The following is a 20,067-nucleotide window of genomic DNA, read 5'->3' on the forward strand; positions in this document are numbered from 1 at the left end:
TTGTATTCTATTTTCCATTGGACATTCATTTTACACAAATGTCCCCTGAAGTGGACAAATCAAGTCAATCAATCAATCAATCAATCAATCAATCAATCAATCAATCAATCAATCAATCAATCAATCAATCAATCAATCAATCAATCAATCAATCAATGATTAAAATCAAACGATTTTCACCCAGAAATGAATGAGTGATAAAGAAAAAAGGAAAATTGGAGGATAGTTGTGTTGAAAACATAAAAAAAAACCATCATGTTGGGAGATAACATTTACAGAAAATACAACTGACCTGATAAAATATTAAAAATCCATTGAATCCTACTGTAATAATCTATCTCTATCTGAAACAATTTAAAACGACTGATTACCTAAAATTAGGATTTTGTACTGTGGTGTCTTGTTTGCTCCCTCAGTCTACACCACACATCCAACTGCTGTTTCTGCATCCATTATTCATTGGCCCATTTTTAGATCTGATCATTCAGGATAAAGAGTGACTTAATTATGGATGATTAAAAGGTGGTACTAAATCAAAACATTTAATATGGCTTAAATGAAAACAGAGACCGAGAGAGAGAGAGAGAGAGAGAGAGAGAGTGAGGGAGAGGGAGAGTGAGAGAGAGAGAGAGAAAGAGAGAAACTCCCTCAATGGAAATTCCAGTGCCCAAAAGTCCCACGTAATTGCTGCTGTTACAGATGACGTCTGTTGCAAACAAGGAGCAACAACAAAATGCGGTAGTGTTGTTTGCCTGCTCACACAGCATGTATTCAGTAAATAAGGCCTCGCCCTCTTCTCAAATCTCCTTTCTTCCTTAAGCTACCGTACACAACCATACACAGGCACCACAGACAAGCTTATCGCATGGCATGCTAGCTCTACAGTATGCTACATCTTAACATGGAGCTCAGGAACGACTCTCAACACACACGGGACAGAGAGGGATGGACTGAGCTGCCGACATGTGTCGCAGGTGAGGATGTGGATGCTAAAGAGTCTACTGGCAGCACAAGCACATCTATGCTGTTAGTTGGAGACAAATCAAATGTACACAACAGTAGTAAGTAAAATGATCAACCTCAGCCACATCCATTTCATCATCAAAGGCAATCAGCTGCAAGAGAAGAAGTATAGGGGGCAGAGAGTTAGTAGAGCTCGATTAGTGGGTTAAAGCTCGGTCACAAGTGTGCAAATGTAAAGCTTGTTATAAACACACACGCACACACACACACACACACACAGAAACACTGAAACAGTGAAAGAGCTGCGAGATAAAGCTCAAAACCAGACCAAATTAGTAATAGTAAAAACACCCTCCCACCTTCATGTTTCAGCGTTTTATGACATTGAAATCACAGATGATATTCCTCTCATCTGACAGAGCAAGTTTAATGTTTCCCTTCACCTAAAGCTGCAACTATAAAAACTTCTGCATTGTCAACAACCTGTAATTTACATTTTCTTTGCTTGCAGACATATTCAAAGCCCTTTTCTTGTGCCCTTTACCTGATTGGAGCTCACAATTGCAGATATACAGTATACCTAAAATTACATGTCACTTCTTGATTGCACACCGATATTTTTTTTCTCACTTTGACATTTAAAACTCTTCTTCCTGCTGATGAGCGTAGAATCAAAAAGTTAATCGATTGTGGTTCAATGTCATTGCACAATAAAACACTGAAGAGTCCATGGGGGAGAATACTTTTCAAAAGCACTTAACACAAGTTTTTTCAACCTTCACAACTATACAACTATACAACAAACCTTTGTTTGTATTCAGTTTAGTGTTTTAACAAAGACATGAGTGTGCTGCCAACAGACAGACAACGTGCATTCAGAAAACAATAGAGCTGCCTAAGCCTCAGCGTCATCACTTTAAAACCTAATAAACTGAGTAGTGATGAATGAGCTGAATTACACGACTTACACCGTCCTATTGTCATTTTTTTGTATTATTATAAACAAGCACATGCATCTCTCAATCTCCTTATGCATACTATAAACCTCCACTTTTACTCGAACAGCCCTCTTCTCTGCTTTTTGCTGTTGCACTGCATCCTTTCTTGCTACATTACTACCACTTGAGTTAGTTCTAGTGTTGATTTAGCCTGACAGTGGAAAAGAAGCTGAGAAGAGTTGAAATGATTAATTGGGAATTAGTACAAGAGCCAATGAATGTCGTGTTAAGTAGCTGAGTGAGTCGGAGCATGCATGTTAATTGTGTTAATGTTAACATTCATTACTTTGATCATTTGGACTTACTGTTTGATAGTAAGTGTTTTTGGAAAGGAAGCAATGAGGGAATCTGTTCTTAGTGAGTTTGTTTCAAACAGAAAATTAGACATAATAGCAAGGAATCACAAACTTCCCTGGCTCTCAAATAAAAGACACGAGACCACACAGTATATATATGGATAATTTCTGTTCGTTGTTGCTGGTCACGCTCCAGACAAAGGCCTCTTATTTTATTCTATTGCTTTTTGATCTAAAGTCGTCCAGTACGTTTGGTGAAGTGGGACAGGAACACTGCATCCTGGGATGTGCACAAACTGTTTTATCTCATCATGTGTGGGTGAATTTGGGCACACAACTACACGCAGATGATGAGAAACAGGAAACACAGGAGGTACACACCTTCTCCCCATAGCCACGGTCTTTTGTCATCATTTCCCTCAGTGTTTGCAGCACTTTGATGCACAGACGCTCCTCATTCTCCTCCAGCAGCTGCTTGGTGTGTTTGATCAGTCTGGTCATTGGAAGAGAAAGAAAAGTGAGCACATTCACATGCACTGATGAAAGTGGCAGCTCTATAACCACCGCACACTACAACAGAACACACCTAACGTGATGGTGACCTGATAAGTATAATGGCAGCTAAATTATTTCCTTTATAGAATTAACCCTTCTTTGTGATTCAGCTGTGATTTGAAAACTACCTCTACGTATCTTGGCTCAGAGGACAGTTCAGAGTCCAGCAAGCTCTCCAAAGATAACAAAACATCAAATTTATGTGCGTGTGTATGTATACCTAGTGTATAATCTAGAGAAGAGAATTCCCTTATTTACAACTATAGCAGTGAGAGGTGAAATTGTGGTTGTGGCACTACAAAATAAAGAAAAGATTAGTTCACACTGAGGCTGTCTACCACCTTAACTATGTGCTTTCTAAACTGTCTGTTAACATAGCTCTGATCTTAGTGGCTGGAGATCCACACTCACTTTGATATGAAACCTCCACTTTCACATTTCTTTCGAGCCTCCGTGTTCTCAGGGAAGAGCAGCTCTGGACGATGCAGGACGTCCACTAGCACTGAGAGCTCAGCTTGGACCAGCGGCCTCAGGCGGTCCTCCAACGCTGACACTATGTCCTACAGAGCATAGTGACACACAGCCAGGTTAGACACGATCTGAAACTGTGGTTTTACTACAAAAGACTGAAACATGCTCTTTGAAGAGTTCACCGACTTCCTGTCAACAGTTATCTGAGAAAACAAGATCATCTCAGGTGATTAATCTCAACATTTACATGTCTAATTACGTCATTGTCTCCTGAAATCTTCACTCAAATGTGAAGACTTCCTCCTTCAGCCTCTGATTTTTATCTATTAATACTTAAACTCAAATGAGTTATTCATCTAAGAAATCCAGCTGTGACTTGCTTCATGAATTAATGGAGGAAAAAACAAATGTTCAAAAACCACATATATAATGTGTGTGTGCACCACCACATCCCACCTATATATGCGCTTCCTGTCACGTCTGGTGATGTTTACTGTGAAAAGACGTGAATAAGTGGAATTGCATCATAAAGACTGATGACTAGTCTGTGAAAAAAATGAGCATGTGGAAGAAATAAACCTCAACAGTGGACCATGAATGGCAATGAAGCAGAGATGTTGTGAAACTCTTCTCCCTAAATAAAGGCCAGGAAAAATCAGGAAAACAAAGGAAAGGAAAGAAAGAAAGGAAGGAAATCATGTCTGGGGATCACAATCTCTGTTTGGGAATGGGTTGGTGACGAGGTTGGCCTTGTGATACGGGTCAGAAATGGTGAACTTCCACTTCGTACTGAGTCACGTTACAAGAAAACAGGGTGTAACAGCCTGGCCTCTCACTATAAAAAACGCATTTTCCAGGATACTATCAGGGGCCACTTCTACAGTATTTTGCTTGCAACACAGTTACCAAAAGCATTACATCACTCTTGGCACTCACTGACAGTAACAGTTAATGATAACAGTGGGGAGTCATGACTGGCTCCTCCTGACAAACACACACACATGCACACACGCACACCTCATGATGTAGGCTGACTTGTTAATAAGTGTGGACATAGCTTTTGTGAAAGTCATAGCTATTGTTCTCATTTTCCTGTTACAAGAAGCCAACGGAAATGTGTCGCTCTTCTCCTGCTGTCTAAGTGTTGTGTGTGATGTTATGGGTCAGACCGGCAGCCAGCTACATCAGAGTCACCTGAAAACAGGCTGCAAAAACATGCCATATCTTCACAACAAAACAAATTATACATTAAAATGTTCTTTATCTCAAACATTTGATTTAATGCAATAGGAAAATGTGTTTTTTATGAGCCTTTCAGAAGAGACACAATGTAAAGCTGTCAAACACAGACATTTTACAAAAGATTAATGTTATTGTGCTTTTTGTATCTAAAAAATATATTCACTTAGTATGGGCTACTACAATGGCTCATCATCTATCCAGCAATCAGTACAGAAAAATTTGCACTTTGCACTTTCTTTGTACGAACTTAAGGTCCTCTTTGCCAGACAGAAATGAACATCTTGTCACTCCGACAGTAAGAGACATTGTTGTGTTGCGCCATTCTGCTATATGGTGTGTTATCGGCTCACTTCATAAAAGCTCACTTCTTCCTGTGCTTCGCCAAACACAGCCATCATTATACTCACAAGTTCACAACTGACAGGAAGATGCGTGTTTTGCGGTTTTGCGGTTTTGCTAGTTTTTGTGCTTTTATCACTAAACTGCTTTATAATGTTTGTGTTTCTTTTTGCTTTTTTGTCATTGCACCAAATTCCTGGTTGAGGGATCTCTGCTGGATGAAACATGTGGCTTAACTATTAAATTATTCATTTTAAAAGCAGAAAAAATGAATAAAACACAGTACATCTTTCTACCAACCTGTAGCCTCTCAATGATGTTTCTGTAGTCTTTGGAGGTGGTCAGGCCGGAGTCTCGCCTGAAGGTGTTCTTAGCCGACAGTCTCCAGTTGAGGATGCTTTTCTGCACAACATTATTGGACTTGACAAAGAGGTTGTTCACCTGACTGTCCAGGTCGACTGGGATAGCGATGGCTCTGCTTTTAGCTGGGTAGAGGGGAGAGCATAGATGTTTAAAGTATTGAACTTGTGCCTCAAAGTTCTTTCTAGTGTCATACCAGAGGTTGGTGGTGGGTGTTGGCATAGTATCTTACCAACATCTGAGAGCACTTTAATGCAAGCCTCCACTGAGGCCTTCTGAACAGGGTTCAACCAGTTACAGTGGTACACCCTGAACACCCCCTGAAGCAGCTGTACGAATACTGGCTGACGAGTCTGGAAGTCAGGGAGAAACAAATAAGGACAAAAGGAGGAACATGGTGAATATGAACTTAAGTACCAATGAGGGACTAATGTGTTCCCTCACTGGGTTGGACTCGAAACCCCATTTGTGCTTAACATTTCAGTGTGAGGATACTATGGCACCTATTGTGGAAGGGTCTACAACTTCAGGTCCAGTTATTCATAGTCATGTGTACTCCCAACATAAAGATCCATACCAGGATTTACCAGCGAGCACAACTGATTTCTACCACCGTGACGAAAGAACGTCTATCAGCTGGCCACAGCCCTTAAGTACAATAAATACCTCAGTTATCTTTCCAAGAATGGCAGCCTGTTACAAGAGAAAGAGGGTCGTGATGTCATCATGGTTTTGGTAAAACGTCAGCAAACAGAATTCTCTGAATGTGCAAAACGGTTACATAAAAGGGAAAATCAACAATTTCTACTGGAGCCAACTGGAAACAAAACAACTCCAGACACGTCTGAAGAACTACACCACAAAGTTGCTGCATAAGGGATTTAGCGACGGGTAGTGGTCAGAATTTATTAGGAAAGTTGTGGCCAACAGGGCACCACTACACCAAGGTCGAAGAAAAATAGTGACCAAGTTGCAACAGTGCATCATCTGCCCCATGTCCCAACAAAACCTTGTGCAACACACCCACAGATCTGGGAACAACAGAGTCTGTGTGCTGACTAAGCTATGAAAATGTGGAAACCCACACAGTGAAGATACTTCTTAACATTCAGCTCCTGCTGAGAACTAACGCACCCACGGGTTGGGAAACAAATGGGGAGGGGGTCACCTTTACTTACATACAGACGGCGAGCCATCTATGCAAAGGGAAGAATGTCATATTTTGCAGTATATGCATGTATGCGAGGTAGGTTTTTACTTTTTCATAAAGCACATACTGTACAGATTCACAATTGCATGACTGTTTAAATTATGCATTGCAAGTGTTAACACTCCAGAGTCCAGATTACCTGCAGGCTTGTGCTCTGGTCAGAGAAAGGAGAGCTGAAGAAACATGTGACAATGCTCATGACTGTCTCCGTTACATAACGCTCAAGCATGGTATCTGCGTGCTTCCTGTCGCTGGTGTTGTTGCACACCTAGGCAGGGACAAGGAAGATATCAGTGTGATGCACATCCAGTCAATCAGACTTCCTGCATGTGGGCGACAGGTACAGTAACATATGTTTGCCCCATGCTGCGCTGACATAATCACCATGACATAACATAAGTATTTTCGCTCTACCCATCACACTTGTTGGATACACCACGGCTTACCCTACAAATGTCCACCAGGAAGTTCTCAAACAGCTTCCACATATGGTTCGATGTATAAATCTCCTTCATCTCCACTTCTGTGTCGACATAGCAGTGGTTGAGGAAGTTGATATAGGCGATTTTAACCTGTCAGGACACAAAACAAACACAGTTATTGAGTCACATTTTCTGGATCAGGTGCACAGCAAAATGTGTCAACAACAAAGTGATTTACAGGCACATCTGCCTAATTCAAGTTGAGACCCACTTTGTGTTTGTAAGGTGCTGGAAAATGGTAGTCGTGTGCATTGCGCAATTCATGCTGCCGATTTCTGCTGCACCTGGTGTGTATGTGCAGGCTGCAGGAGTGTACTTAAACTTGGTTCATTATTGGAACACAATTATTGCCCTGTTATGAAGTCCTTAAACGGTTAGAATATGATGAGTATTAGGATTAGGGACGAACCATATGCAAAAAGAGAAAAACAAATCTGATTTTGATTATTATGCAGATATTTTGATATGAGTGTTAACTTTTCACTTTCACTTTAAGTGAAAAAACAAATCTATAAATGATGATGACCAAACACACATGTTCCTAATGCTTCATTATGGTTGAAAGTCACTCATTTGAAAGAGTGGAGACGCAGCTCCTATGATGTAAATAAATACTGCACTCAACAATAATGTGATATGGATAATATCATGATCTATTGTAGCCTTGTAGAATGTAGACAAATGTCCACTGCCTGGAGAAGTTAGTCAAGTGTGACTTCTGTTGATACGTATTTGATAGGTATTCTTATCTAGAGACAATTAGAGATACTTAGAGCCTTAGACAATTAGAGATAGATTAGAGATTTCAAACACATGCTGAATTCAGGTCTAACATGTGGTATGAAAAGACACTGAGGTATATTATATTTAACATGAATGCAACAAACACTGCATGGATGGTGTTGTCTACTTTCCATGGCTTTAATGCAATTACGCCCAATCGTGTAGTGTAACCAATCTGTTAGGGGTTGACTCATTCAATATCATGTATGAATATGATATAATGGATTTATCCTATTGAAGGATGAAGCTTCATGTAGGCCCAGTGAGTGGGACACACTTCTCTCTTGAAATGAATCCACATCATCGTGATGCGAATATCACACAGAGAATGGCCTCTTTTGTTAAAAATAACAACAGCTGGATATAAAAGTATTGAACATTTTCTGAATATATACCGTATTTGCAAGCCTAACACACTGAGCATGAGTTGCAGAATACATTTATACCCTTTGTTCTTACCTCTGGGATGCAGTCTTCATGGGTAACGACCCGCACAATATCATCCAGGGGCAGCAGGGAGTTACACTTGATCTCGGTGTATACGTTCTTGCCCTCAGTGCAGACGGCCAGGAGCTCCACCAGGTGGATGTGGTACATCAGAGGACTGTTTTCATCCATGCGGTCCCGCTCCGAGCGCATCATTTGGACGAGCGTTTGAAAGGAGGCACGATCGTTGTAGAAGACCAGGACATCCTCGCCTGAGTTCACCAGCTGAGTGGGGACATCAGTGTGTAACAAGACATTTGTGCTTTAACTAAATGGCTGATGTAATTACTATTCACATTCTGAAATACACATTCTGATGCTATGAAGATCAAAGAACAGACCTCAGCCATGACAATGTCCTGACATTTCTTAATGAACTTGTTCTCAGCCTTCACTATGGTCTGCAGGAACTTCAGATACTGGACGTGTCGACCATGCGTCTCAGTGCAGTGGACAAAGTGTTGGACCACACGCTCGTTGATCTCACTGCACAGCTGGAAGTTATTCATGAAGATGTGCTGCATGGTGACTGCCTCTAAGATCTGAGAGAGAGAGAGCAAAAAGGACAATTTAGTATTTTAGAACAGAAGTGTATTAACTCACACAGAGTGGCCCTGTGCTACTTACCCCTGGATTAAGAAACAAGTTGATGTGCTTGTGGAGAAGAACCTGGTTCTGCTGATTCCCTGCGCAGAAATTCTGCAGAAACTCATGAGCCAGTTTCATAATCTCTTGCATTCTCACATCCTCTCCCTAATGCAGAAAACACAGAGACATACTTCTTTTTTATTTGGATGAAGGCTGCAGATGTGTTAAAGTGTAAATCCTAGTTATTTTGTATGTGATGTTGCACCTTCTCATAGGGGATCTGCAGGAGTTCAAGCACCACACTGTGAGCTCCCATGTTCCTCAACAGCCTCTGCTGCTGTTTCTTACTCTTCTTCCCTGAGCTCCCCTCCTGGACACACAGTTTACTGAGTCGCAGCAGGATCTGAAGACAAACAGCAGGAATATTTTAATTACAAGCCACAGGTCACAAACATGAGAATACAGCATTAACATAAACACAATCACACCTCTTTCACAACTCTGTAGTTGTAACTGCTGGTGCTTTCCGTCTTCTTTTTGTCAGAACTCAGTGAATCTCCCTGCAAAGACACAGAAAAGAAGAAGGGTTATACCATTACTCCACTGATTAGTTATATTTTCAGGTTCTCGTACACTCTACCGTCTTTTTGTTGTCAGATTCTGATGGCCCATCTCCATCCATCCCATCCTCTCCTTGCCTCTTGTACACCCACAGTTCAGACTTCTCCACGATGGACCTCAGCTGGTCCAGGTCTGATTTGATCTGTTTGTAGTTGTCCACATCCTGACTTGTCACCAGCAGTTGGACCTGTTGAGTAGTGAGAGGAGATTTACATATAAACTTCACATCATGTTCTAGGTTTCTAGTACTGTGGTAAAAAACAGATGTATAACAAAGGGAGTCTTAAAGAGTGGTGCAGCGTACTTGTTTGAAGGCCATGAGGACTTCCTGCCTCTGGCTGAAGTGTCTAAAGAGCAGGTGAAGAGCTCCAGACACCAGGGGAGGATAGTCGTGCATGGTCAGGTGCAGCAGGACCCTTAGGAAGGTGCGACCACCATGGTCATCCAGGTCCAGTGGCGTGTTCTCCTCACTTTAAAGGAAGATGAACAAAAATTATACAAACTTTGAATTTCACCTTATAGAAGGTTTTAGACAGATGAGGAAGTGCCGGATTACCTTCCTCCAAAGATCCCCTCTGCCTGCTCCTCAATATTCTCAAAGTCAAGATTTCCTGTGGTCAGTCAAAGCAGTTTTCAGAATGATTGAACTTTTTAAATTAACAAATGAATCAATGTTAATATTGATGTGGGTCAAAATGTCTAATAACATCATGTGGTTTCATACCTGGCATCTGACCTGTGACATTATTGCTTCCATTCTGACTGGCAGTGGTTTCTCCTTGTGGGTTGTTCTCATCGAATTCGCGTTTGAAAATACAAAGCAGGCAGGATATCCTGTAGTCGAGCCGCACATTCAAAATGAACTGGAAGAAAAAAATAAAATGATTGCACAATTCAGACAAGGGGGCTCAGGGCTTCAGTTTCAGGAAGAACCAGTTTCCCTGTGTCACTACCTACCTGTAGAATCTCAATGACTTTCAGCTTTGTATCCATGACCATGATGTCTTCTCTTTCTGGTTCAGTTTGAGTTTTCACCACATCTCCCTCTGGCTGAAGAGCGGGTGTGGCGGGCAACAGGCCGCCCCCTCGCAGCACAACTTGGGTCATCAGCTCCCCCACTCCATGGATGGACTTCATCACGTTGCTGCCTCCTACAGCACATAAACAGGGAAGTAAAAGCCGGGAACATACTGGCTGTGTGTGTGGTGAGTATGTTGTGGCTACAGAAAGTCTTGGTTTGTATTTCAGCACCCATGCTAATGGAATGGATTAGAGCCGACACATTGCCTGCATGAGGGATTCAGTATCACGCCTACTTTTCAACCATGACACTCACAAACGACAGTGAAACTAGAAAGGGGGAAACCTGTAGATATTGAATATGTCACAGACTGAAAAAATAAAAGTACTATGAGTAGCTGTAAGTCGAAAAAACTAAATGCCGAAACCCTAGTAACCTGCAAAATCTGTGTAGAGAAAGAGCTGGCAGCAGACACACAGCTGATGTGAACACAAACGTGTGACCCGAAGTTATAACATTTGTGGATATTTGTGGTGAATAACAATACCATTTCTACATAACTTTACTACACTAGTATCTAAATGTCAGATACAGTTTCTTGTCAATTTGCTTTTTTGTACCTATAGCACCTTATGCAAATTAGGAGAAAATCAGTCTTTAATTGAATAATTTGGACCTGAAATGATGCACCTCTGCAAAGAATGAGGAAAACAAAGTGACTGATGATGGATGGTTACCTTTGGTTTCCTCCCCCTTCTCAATCTTGTTGATGGGGTATATAGTGCTGACGTGTACACAGTCTAAGATGTTCAGTAAGATCTTTGTCAGTCGAAGCAGGTCGCTGAAGTTGTAAAAACCAAAGTATATCAGGTTCCTTGCCAGGTTCACCACCTGCATGCAAGAGAATTTAAAACCATGTTTTATGATGTACTTAGATCAATCAATCAGTTTAAGTCCTTGTCTGTTTCCAACCATCCACAGAAGGGTAGTACCTCAAAGGTGAGCTTGTTTTTCTCCCTATCAGAGAAGGGAATGTTCTGCGACACAACCTCCCGCAGGTAGTTCTCTACAAAATCCATTGTGAGGCAGAATCGCTCTTTGATCTCATCTCTGGTGGTTCCATCATTGTCATAGCTGCTTAATTAGATAATTAGAGGAGAAAAATGTATGAGAGCTGCAGTGACACCTCTGGAAACACAAGTTAATCTAACTCTTGACACAAACTCACTCATCAATCGCAATTTTGGAGGGGATCTCAGACCAAAGACGTGCATATTTGACGGGTGTGACTTGCTCCTGAGGGTCACGGTCCACATGCATGTGCAGCATCAGGCGGCAGAAAGAGGCTCGCAGGTCAAAGGGCAGGTCCTCATCAGACATGGAGCGCAAGATCAAATCCACATCCAGCTGACCAGAGATCTTGTTGATGGCCAGGTACTGACGGTCCAGACACATCCGGGCAAAGAGATTCAGTTGGCACCTGAGAAGAAGTATCACGGAGGTTTGCAATTATTTCAGCTGAGTTTTTTCAGTTACACTGACATGTTCATTATTCTTGAAAGGTATTGTTTTTCAGATTTAGAGCTGAATCACCAAAGATAGTGGCAGTTTTGTAAGATACTGAGTCAAACTTTAGATGTGAAAATGTCTAATATGATTTCTCAACAGTCTGTATATGTATTCATGTGTCTATAACCAAGGACATCTCACCTGTAATAGCTGACCACCTCCTGATCCTCCTTCTGGCCCTCTTTTGCATCCTGCGCCAACTCCCTGATGCTCTTACTGCGGATTTCTTTACAGTTGTCCTTCCAAAACAGCCACACCTCCTCCTCATCCTCGGCCTCCACCGGGGTCTCTCCATTTGTTGGTGCCTCGATCTCAAACCTCGACAGGACCAACCTTGGGAATGGCTCAGAAGTTACACTAGAGCAGCTTTTTTCAGCTTAGCAGCAAAAATCGTGACAATTAAGAAAAAAACAAGTGACTCACTTGGTTTCAATGAGGATGTCAGCATTGGTGGGGTCCAGTACTGCATTGCAGATTAGCTCCTGTGTCACAGGGATGGACTTGCTCATGGACACGCAGAGATCCGACAGGTAGTCGAGAAACCTGCAGAAAACAAAGCGTCACGTATTCATACAGATGCTGTGATAGGGATGATAGTTAAAGGATATGCATGGGCAGTTTCAGATGATGCTATAGTCTTAAAGTCAGAAAGCAAAGTAAGTCATAAAAAAGTACATTGAAATACTAATGTGCAGTCCACTTCTCTAACCTTCATTCAACCTTCTGGAGAGTTCTTGATTCACATATCATTAAAAACTGTTGACGGGACTTTGACACAGCAGAAGCACACACCCACTGCAGACTACCAGCTGTGCCAAGGTCATTCACAAGCAGTTACACTTGCACCCCTGTGCATACATTTGAAGACATTTACATAGATTTAAATTCCTTTATAAGATGTTATACAAACGAATCTGACCACAGCTTATTTTAAGATACCAGCAGGGGCCTGTCCTGTCCTGTAAGCCTCACCTCGGCTCACGGTTCTTCCTCACTAGCGTGACAAACGTGTCTATCTCAGCAGCAGTGATGTGTTTCTCCAGCAGCTTCCGGTTGTTGTGGAGCAGGGCTGTTATTGTGTCCTCCGCTAACACGTCATATCCTATCTGCTTCTGCATGAAGCGGAATTGTTTCGCTATGTATTCCTGTGAGGAGCCAGAAAGGAGGGGAAATAGTTGGTACAAAAGAAAACTCATTATCGATCATGGTCAGAGTGGTGCTGTTGTGTCATCCCACCTGGTTCTTTCTGTAATCCTGCTGGGAATGGCGCAGCACTCTGTAGCAAAGCCTGCAAATATGTCTGAAAGGAGCATGGCGCTGGTCGCCAAGCTCTTCCAATCGAAGCATTGGACCATCACCGCTATCTGTGAAAGGGGCTTGAAGAAGTTTGAAAATCTGCAACAGAAAGGGAGGATTATAAGATCTAAAACTGACCTAAAACAGGTGCAGTCTCATGTTCCATGACTAACCTGTTTCAGGATGTTCTGCTCTCTCATGAGTTTCTGTCTTTCTCTGTTGGGCTTGTTAACCATGATCTCCAAAACATCCTGCCCACTGTTGGGGATGTCCACCACGAAGAAAACTAGATCCTCAAGAAGCTTTGTCACAAACCTGGAGAAGTCAAATCATATTGGCAAAACATTACAAAGTGTTTTAACTCAGCAGCTCTTTCAGGGATGTTTGGTTTTCCTTCCTTTAGATGTTTAAAACAATCGAAAAAATTTAACAATGTAATAATAAATACATAGTAACATAATATAAATATAAATACTAAATAGACGTAAAATATAATGAATAATTAATAATAATAATTCATTTAATTTATATAGCGCTTTTCAATAACCCAAAGACGCTTACAAAGAAACAAAAGAAACAGGGTAGAGACATACAGGGGGAGACGAGGGAGAGACAGTACACAGAGACAGTACAGAGTTTAAACAAACTGTTGTGGGTATTTTCTCCTACATACCTCCTTTCATTTTGTGTAATGGTACCCTTCTCCAGCTTGCCAGCAATGGACGCCAACACTTTACTTGCATCATTGGCAAAGTCTAAGTCACGCACTTCTGCTGGTGGCACTGGTACAATGGCAAAGGCTTCTTTGTCTTCTTTTACTGCCGACGTTCCAATCTGAAAACAATCAATCATTTTTAGTGATCAGAGAACACTGGTTGAGCTACACATCTTAACCTGCTCATCAGCTACTCACCCGTAACATAACAGGTTTCTCCTCCTCCTTGTCAATGGGGTTGTTGGTGCTGTGGACCCATGTGTTGGTGCACAAGTGTCTTAGCCTCACATAGGAGCTCCTAGAAGTAACAACAGAAAGTTTCTGAGAAAACAGACAAATAAACAAAGCTACAGCAAACAGGAAAAGTGTCATAGCGTTTTCTGCTTTGATACAATCTCAACTAGCATGAGACAATTGTTTAATGTTCAGCTCCAGTCAATCAGTTAATGCATATCATAATATCGTGCAGTATTATCCTTGTTACCAGTATGTATCTGGGCCTCCTTGTATGAGTGAGTGTGTGTGTGTGTTTCTCAAAAGTCAGACGATGTTCGGACTGACTCTTTTAAAGCGTGACAACTATTTAATGACTATTTATCTCTTCCTTGTGGTTTCATCAAACTTATCATAACCATATTCATATTGTTGACTTTGATAGGCCATATTGTCAATATAAGCACAGCCCATCATGATACCATTTCCGAAGGCTTCATAAATGATGATAAAATGATCATAAACCAACACCTCTCTGAAACGGTGCCAGCGAAACTGGAGATTATGCGAGTTATATTGTTTGGATTTATTGCACATTGTATTATGATAAAGGGGAAGGAAGTGTGGTACATCAGGGTATGTTAGTTTATCCGTTTGTCTCCTTGCTACTCAGAAGTAATAAGCGAGGTACGGCATGTAGGCATGTAAACAAACTGCTTGGGGAGGGAAGACACTGCTTACAATGGCTGCCTTCAGCCAAGTGTGTGGCATGACAACAGATTACCCAGCAGTGACGTGTACACTATACACTATACTCTAAGTCTGAGCCAACTATGTCCATCCGTCATTCTTAAAGCATCCAGCCTGATTCACGTGTGTGTGTGTGTGTGTCTTTGTGTGAGCAGGTGTGTGTCGCTTGTAAGGCCTTGGAGCACAGACATCACACAGTGGCCATATTCATGGCAGGTATTACGTAACCGGCCACTAAAGCTGACAGGCTTACCTTTGTGTACTGGTTCTCTCGGGCATTAATTAGTCTCCTGGCTAAAGTCTGAGGGATGGGGTTATTTCAGGTAGGAGTGGGAGGGGCTAGCAGCAGTAGCCTGCAGCATACAGGCACGCACCTGATGATGCGACACAATAGGGGCTTTGACACGAGGTGTGGAGGTTCTGTTCTTATCTGATAGCCTATGTCACGACAGGACAAATACACTATTGTAATTTTAAAAGGAGACTTTCCCTCTCACATAATATCGTCAAGAAGAATCAAGGGGGCAAATCAGAGGCACATCTACAACGAGGACAGGGTCAGCCTGCAAGTACATGTAATATTACATAGTTTAGTAAGAAGTAAGAGCACCGAGCAGATTTCCTGATAAGGCACTTCTCTGCCAGATGATGTGCGAAGGTATGTGCACTATTTCACACCATCTGGTTAAAGGATTTTTTATCCATGTCTCTTTATAACAATGATTTCCTGTCTAGTGCCACTCAGGGACTTTCCTTTGCTTGTGATTATACCATCTCACAGAGACCAGCACGATACAAGTCATACCAGCACACTATCTAACAGTGTTATTTGTGGTTCCAGACATCAGACACAAAAACTTCTGTCCATAGTTGCAAAACTAAACAGACTCTCATCACCTCAGAAAATCCCGACCTACTGATGTTCCAAATTCCCCTACATCTCTACACATGACTCAAAAGTTTACTGCTGCCACTGTTTGATTTGTGATAGTCTTGACATCACTGTGGTCTGTCTGATTATTTGTCATTCCGCCAATACCCACCCTCAATTTTTCTCATTCTCCTGATGTTATTTTTCCATTACAGAGCTGAAACTTGAGGGGTATCTGAAATCTTATCATCAATTTCTTTCTGTCCCTTTGAGCACATTTAGCGGCCGTAATCATTTTTACACACACAAACAACTACATGCACTTGCAGGCAGGGAAATGCAGGTTATTGCTTAATGTATGTTACTCCTATATCACATTACTCCTCTGTGATATCTGAATATTATGTGGACTTTGGAATTCCATACGCATGGTTGTGTTAACTTTATTACTTTATACCTGGGCACCATGGAGTCCCCGCCTCTCAGTGTGGTAGGATCCAGCTCAAAAATGGAGGAAATATCCATGCCGTCAGGAACTGGTACCAGAGTATACATGATTTTCTCCTGAGGTGCTCGCAGACGACCTCGCAGTGCTTCATTATCTGCATCCAGCTGCAGGAGGAAAACATGCAGAGAGAGGGCATTGAGTCCTGGCTACAAACGGTGAATGAACCGAGACCACTGATGACATTAGTTCTTCCTCCTGATGCATTTTGTACAAATCAAAAGATCACTGTTGGACCTTGTTAGCACATTGTTGAAAACTGCAAGTGCACACAAAGGCTGTGATTAGGTTGGTATTGGGTTGTGCAACAGTGCCACCTAATGGTGATTTACAGTGAGACATGCATCAGTTGAGGTGATGGCATGGAGGTACCCTGTTTGAATCTACTGTTATTAAAACAAGGAAACACACAACCAAACTGAAAGTTGATTGAGATTAAGGGTGCCAAAAGAGAAAGTGGACAACAAGGCAGAAAAGACACTATGATGTCCAGTATGTGCAGACGAGACAATGACAAACGCTTGCGCTATAGTTTACTGCAGCGAAATAAAGATTATATGACGGTACCTGGAAATTAAAGGGTGTAAAGTCCACCACCTAGAGCAGAAAGCAAAGATCCACCACAGAAAGGAACTGATTAGATTGGTAGTGTGATGTTGCTAAGCACTAAGACGAAGGGGGATCACGCTGACTTACCGAGGACCGTTGCTCAGCGTTCTCTTCCTCAAAGTCTGGGTTCACCTGGGAAACATAACCAATGTCAATAATACACTTTACCATTATTAATTTTGGAAACTGTACCCCATAGTGTACATCTAACATCTCAGTATGTCTTGTCTACACCTCATGATTCATGGCTTAGGACCAACACTTAGCATTTTCCTGATTTAAACTAACATCATACTGCTATGTCTAGGAGTAGCTTATGCACAGGTAGGGAATTACTATATCAATGTCAGATATTGTAAGAAGGTGAAAAAGGTTGTCACGCACCTCTCCCATCTCGGCGGCCAGGTAACACCCCGTGGCCAAGTGTTTAAACCTGAACAAACTGTTCCAGTAGCCTGCACCTCCCCTACATGGATCATGGTGGACCACCTGGTAGCAGCAGAAGACAGGAAATAAAAGGCAGGAATAAATGTTCTGTCAAACTGCTATTAATTGTGATACTATAGTGTGATCATTTCTATTGCATTTAAAACAACATTATACTTTTTTTCTTTCAACAGTGGGCTCACTTCCAATAAAGTGCAGTTTATGTATGGTAAAAAAGCATGAAGACAAAAACTTCAAAAATGTAATTAGGGTTTTTCTGAGGAACTTGAAGTGCTTACCTCAACTTCCCACAGTGCTTTGCTGCTGGTTGCAGAAGTGGCCGACTGCCTGCCTGTGGTTCTAAGAAAAACATACTGCTTCTTCCTGTGATCATCACATGTGAGGAACTTCTCCTGCTCTGCGTGGAATAACCGCACTACGTCGCCCTGCAATTACACACACACACAGACACACAGACACACAAAAATACATCACAACATTTTTCATAGTAATACTAATGTGTTTTAATTGTGTCTCGGTGGCCAATTAATTAGGATATATACCAATGTTTGCAAAATCTTCTGAAGTTGATTGATGTACCTACCCCTTTGAGTATTGTTTCCTTGTTGTCGCTCCATTTCATGAACAGAACAACTTTCCAACTTGTGTTGCAATTTACAGAATTAACCTGAGAGGCAGAGAAACTGAAATGTTAGGACATGGACCACATTTCCTCTTCCACCTACTGTATATAAATCAAATGTACTGTAGGACCCATTAGGTGTCTTTGCATTTGTCTGTTCATTTACTGTACAGCCCTGTCAGCGATCATCTACCTCATTGCATCCTGGGTTGTCAACTAGCTGGTGGCTGCTGGCATGTAGAGGCTGTCCCGCATTCACGGGGTTAAGAACAACTTTATCTCCAATCACCACCTGTAGGAGGAATTAATACAAACAGTAACACTGACATTTACTCATTTTAGAAATGAGGCTCATCCCTAAATCTTCCGTGCAGCAGGACACCTTAATGTAAGTAGGCCTACTAAGAACACACAATGGCGCTTCTGTTTAACTCCAACACAAGTGTTCAATGAAACTGTTTATATAACGCATTTACATTTATTAAAATTTATTTTGTGTTGTATCCCTCTTACTTGCCATTTTTAACTTAACTGTTAATCTGATACTGTTACTGACATCAGGCAAAGAAGTGGTAGATCAAAGTTGGGAAAGTCAGGGTGAACATGGTGGATTCAGATGAGTATTTTGTTAAGATAAATTTAACAAAGTGAAAAAAGAAACTGAATCTGCCAGTAGAACAAAAATGTGATTCATTCCTTCAGTATCAACTGGAATAAGAGTGTCTTCTAATAAGAGTGTCTTCTAAATTAACACAGGCTTATTAAAAGAAGGGCAACATAAATCCTTGAAACAAGATGAAATACTGCAGATGATTGAGCACTCTATTTAAATTTCAAACTGTTAAGTATGTCACTTCCCAAGATATCAGCCATCATTTTTCAACAGTGCTATAATTCCCTTTCCTATTCCCTTTCCTCTCAAGGTGAACGTGAAGGCATGGGAGATCTGGGTACACTAGGTCATGCTAGTCTTCCTTTCAACACTAGGGGGGAGTAGTGGACCATATTTTGCATGAAAAAACCAGCTCAGACAGAATCACTGTGGTCAGGGCCGGCCCGTGGCATAGGCCGTATAGGCAAATGCTAAGGGCGCCGTCCATCCAGGGGGCGCCAGCGCCACAAATGGGAAAGAAAAAAAAGTGTAACTTCCACTATTAGTTGTTGGTACACTAGTTGGTACTATTATTTCTTAATACAAAAAATAACCCCACGTTAATTTAAATGCAAAGCAATACCTATTAAAAAGTAATAATATAATATGTTACAACATTACTTACTAAGTCGCCCCCCCCCCCCCCCCCCCTCTCTCCCCCACATGCCCATTGGTACTGCCCTCCGCTCTCCCCGCAGTCACAAACACAGCAGAGTACCTTTCTGCAGTGGGAATGCACTCAAGCCGCCACATTTTTAATTAGAGGTGTGGATACTTGGTTGCATTAATCCTCAAAGTCGGCACAAATGCCGGCTCGTTTGCGCGACCGTCTCGATATGTTTTTGTTTATATTTCGGTCATTTTACGCCGCCCTTGACGACATGTCAATCAAAAGAACAGCTGTGAAACGCTTCGAACCCGCAGAATCGTAGGAGAGAGAGAGAGAGAGAGAGAGAGAGAGAGAGAGAGAGAGAGAGAGAGAGAGAGAGAAGCAGTGAGGAGGATGAAGGTGCTTCAGAGGCTGAAAGTTCTGACTCATTTGATGAGGAAGATATTGAAAAAAGAAGAGAGAGTTGAGACTTCAGCCTGCTTAGACAGCAGGGCCACAGCTCCAGCTCTGTATACAGACCTGCTGAGCTCTCAAACCATTTTTTTTACCTCTTAAACAGCACCACAGTGACATATATAGGGTACATTATATAGGTTAAATATTGTACATTTTGTGTTTTTTGTCTGTTTAGTTGATATTTTGTTTGGAGAAAAAGCTAATTTCTTATTTAGGGCTACACACATGTCATGAAGTTTGAAATGTAATGTTAAGTCAATATTTAGCTTCTTTTATTTTACATTTGAGACATTTGGTGAAAATAGAATGACAGATAATATTTATGCTCAAAAAGCAA

General features: G+C 41.6%; 1 protein-coding gene across 1 annotated transcript in view; it reads right to left on the reverse strand.

The window, feature by feature from the left end:
* The window catches only part of itpr1b (inositol 1,4,5-trisphosphate receptor, type 1b), a gene marked incomplete at its 5' end in the record, with an annotated part of 84,182 nt that overhangs the window by 48,925 nt on the left and 15,190 nt on the right, over positions 1-20,067 (reverse strand). The window contains 32 exons of the mRNA XM_083971530.1: positions 2,639-2,750; positions 3,224-3,372; positions 5,165-5,349; positions 5,457-5,577; positions 6,574-6,702; positions 6,881-7,006; positions 8,159-8,410; positions 8,527-8,727; positions 8,813-8,938; positions 9,039-9,176; positions 9,262-9,333; positions 9,414-9,581; positions 9,699-9,864; positions 9,951-10,005; positions 10,119-10,257; positions 10,352-10,542; positions 11,153-11,306; positions 11,408-11,549; positions 11,644-11,895; positions 12,126-12,317; positions 12,408-12,527; positions 12,957-13,129; positions 13,221-13,379; positions 13,454-13,595; positions 13,954-14,114; positions 14,194-14,293; positions 16,287-16,441; positions 17,031-17,075; positions 17,328-17,432; positions 17,669-17,815; positions 17,974-18,057; positions 18,206-18,304. Coding sequence (XP_083827656.1) covers positions 2,639-2,750; positions 3,224-3,372; positions 5,165-5,349; positions 5,457-5,577; positions 6,574-6,702; positions 6,881-7,006; positions 8,159-8,410; positions 8,527-8,727; positions 8,813-8,938; positions 9,039-9,176; positions 9,262-9,333; positions 9,414-9,581; positions 9,699-9,864; positions 9,951-10,005; positions 10,119-10,257; positions 10,352-10,542; positions 11,153-11,306; positions 11,408-11,549; positions 11,644-11,895; positions 12,126-12,317; positions 12,408-12,527; positions 12,957-13,129; positions 13,221-13,379; positions 13,454-13,595; positions 13,954-14,114; positions 14,194-14,293; positions 16,287-16,441; positions 17,031-17,075; positions 17,328-17,432; positions 17,669-17,815; positions 17,974-18,057; positions 18,206-18,304 — 4,560 coding nt within the window. The remainder of the gene's footprint in view (positions 1-2,638; positions 2,751-3,223; positions 3,373-5,164; positions 5,350-5,456; positions 5,578-6,573; positions 6,703-6,880; positions 7,007-8,158; positions 8,411-8,526; positions 8,728-8,812; positions 8,939-9,038; positions 9,177-9,261; positions 9,334-9,413; positions 9,582-9,698; positions 9,865-9,950; positions 10,006-10,118; positions 10,258-10,351; positions 10,543-11,152; positions 11,307-11,407; positions 11,550-11,643; positions 11,896-12,125; positions 12,318-12,407; positions 12,528-12,956; positions 13,130-13,220; positions 13,380-13,453; positions 13,596-13,953; positions 14,115-14,193; positions 14,294-16,286; positions 16,442-17,030; positions 17,076-17,327; positions 17,433-17,668; positions 17,816-17,973; positions 18,058-18,205; positions 18,305-20,067) is intronic.

Source organism: Trachurus trachurus, assembly GCF_905171665.1.
Source record: "Trachurus trachurus genome assembly, chromosome: 5".
Lineage (NCBI taxonomy): Eukaryota > Metazoa > Chordata > Actinopteri > Carangiformes > Carangidae > Trachurus > Trachurus trachurus.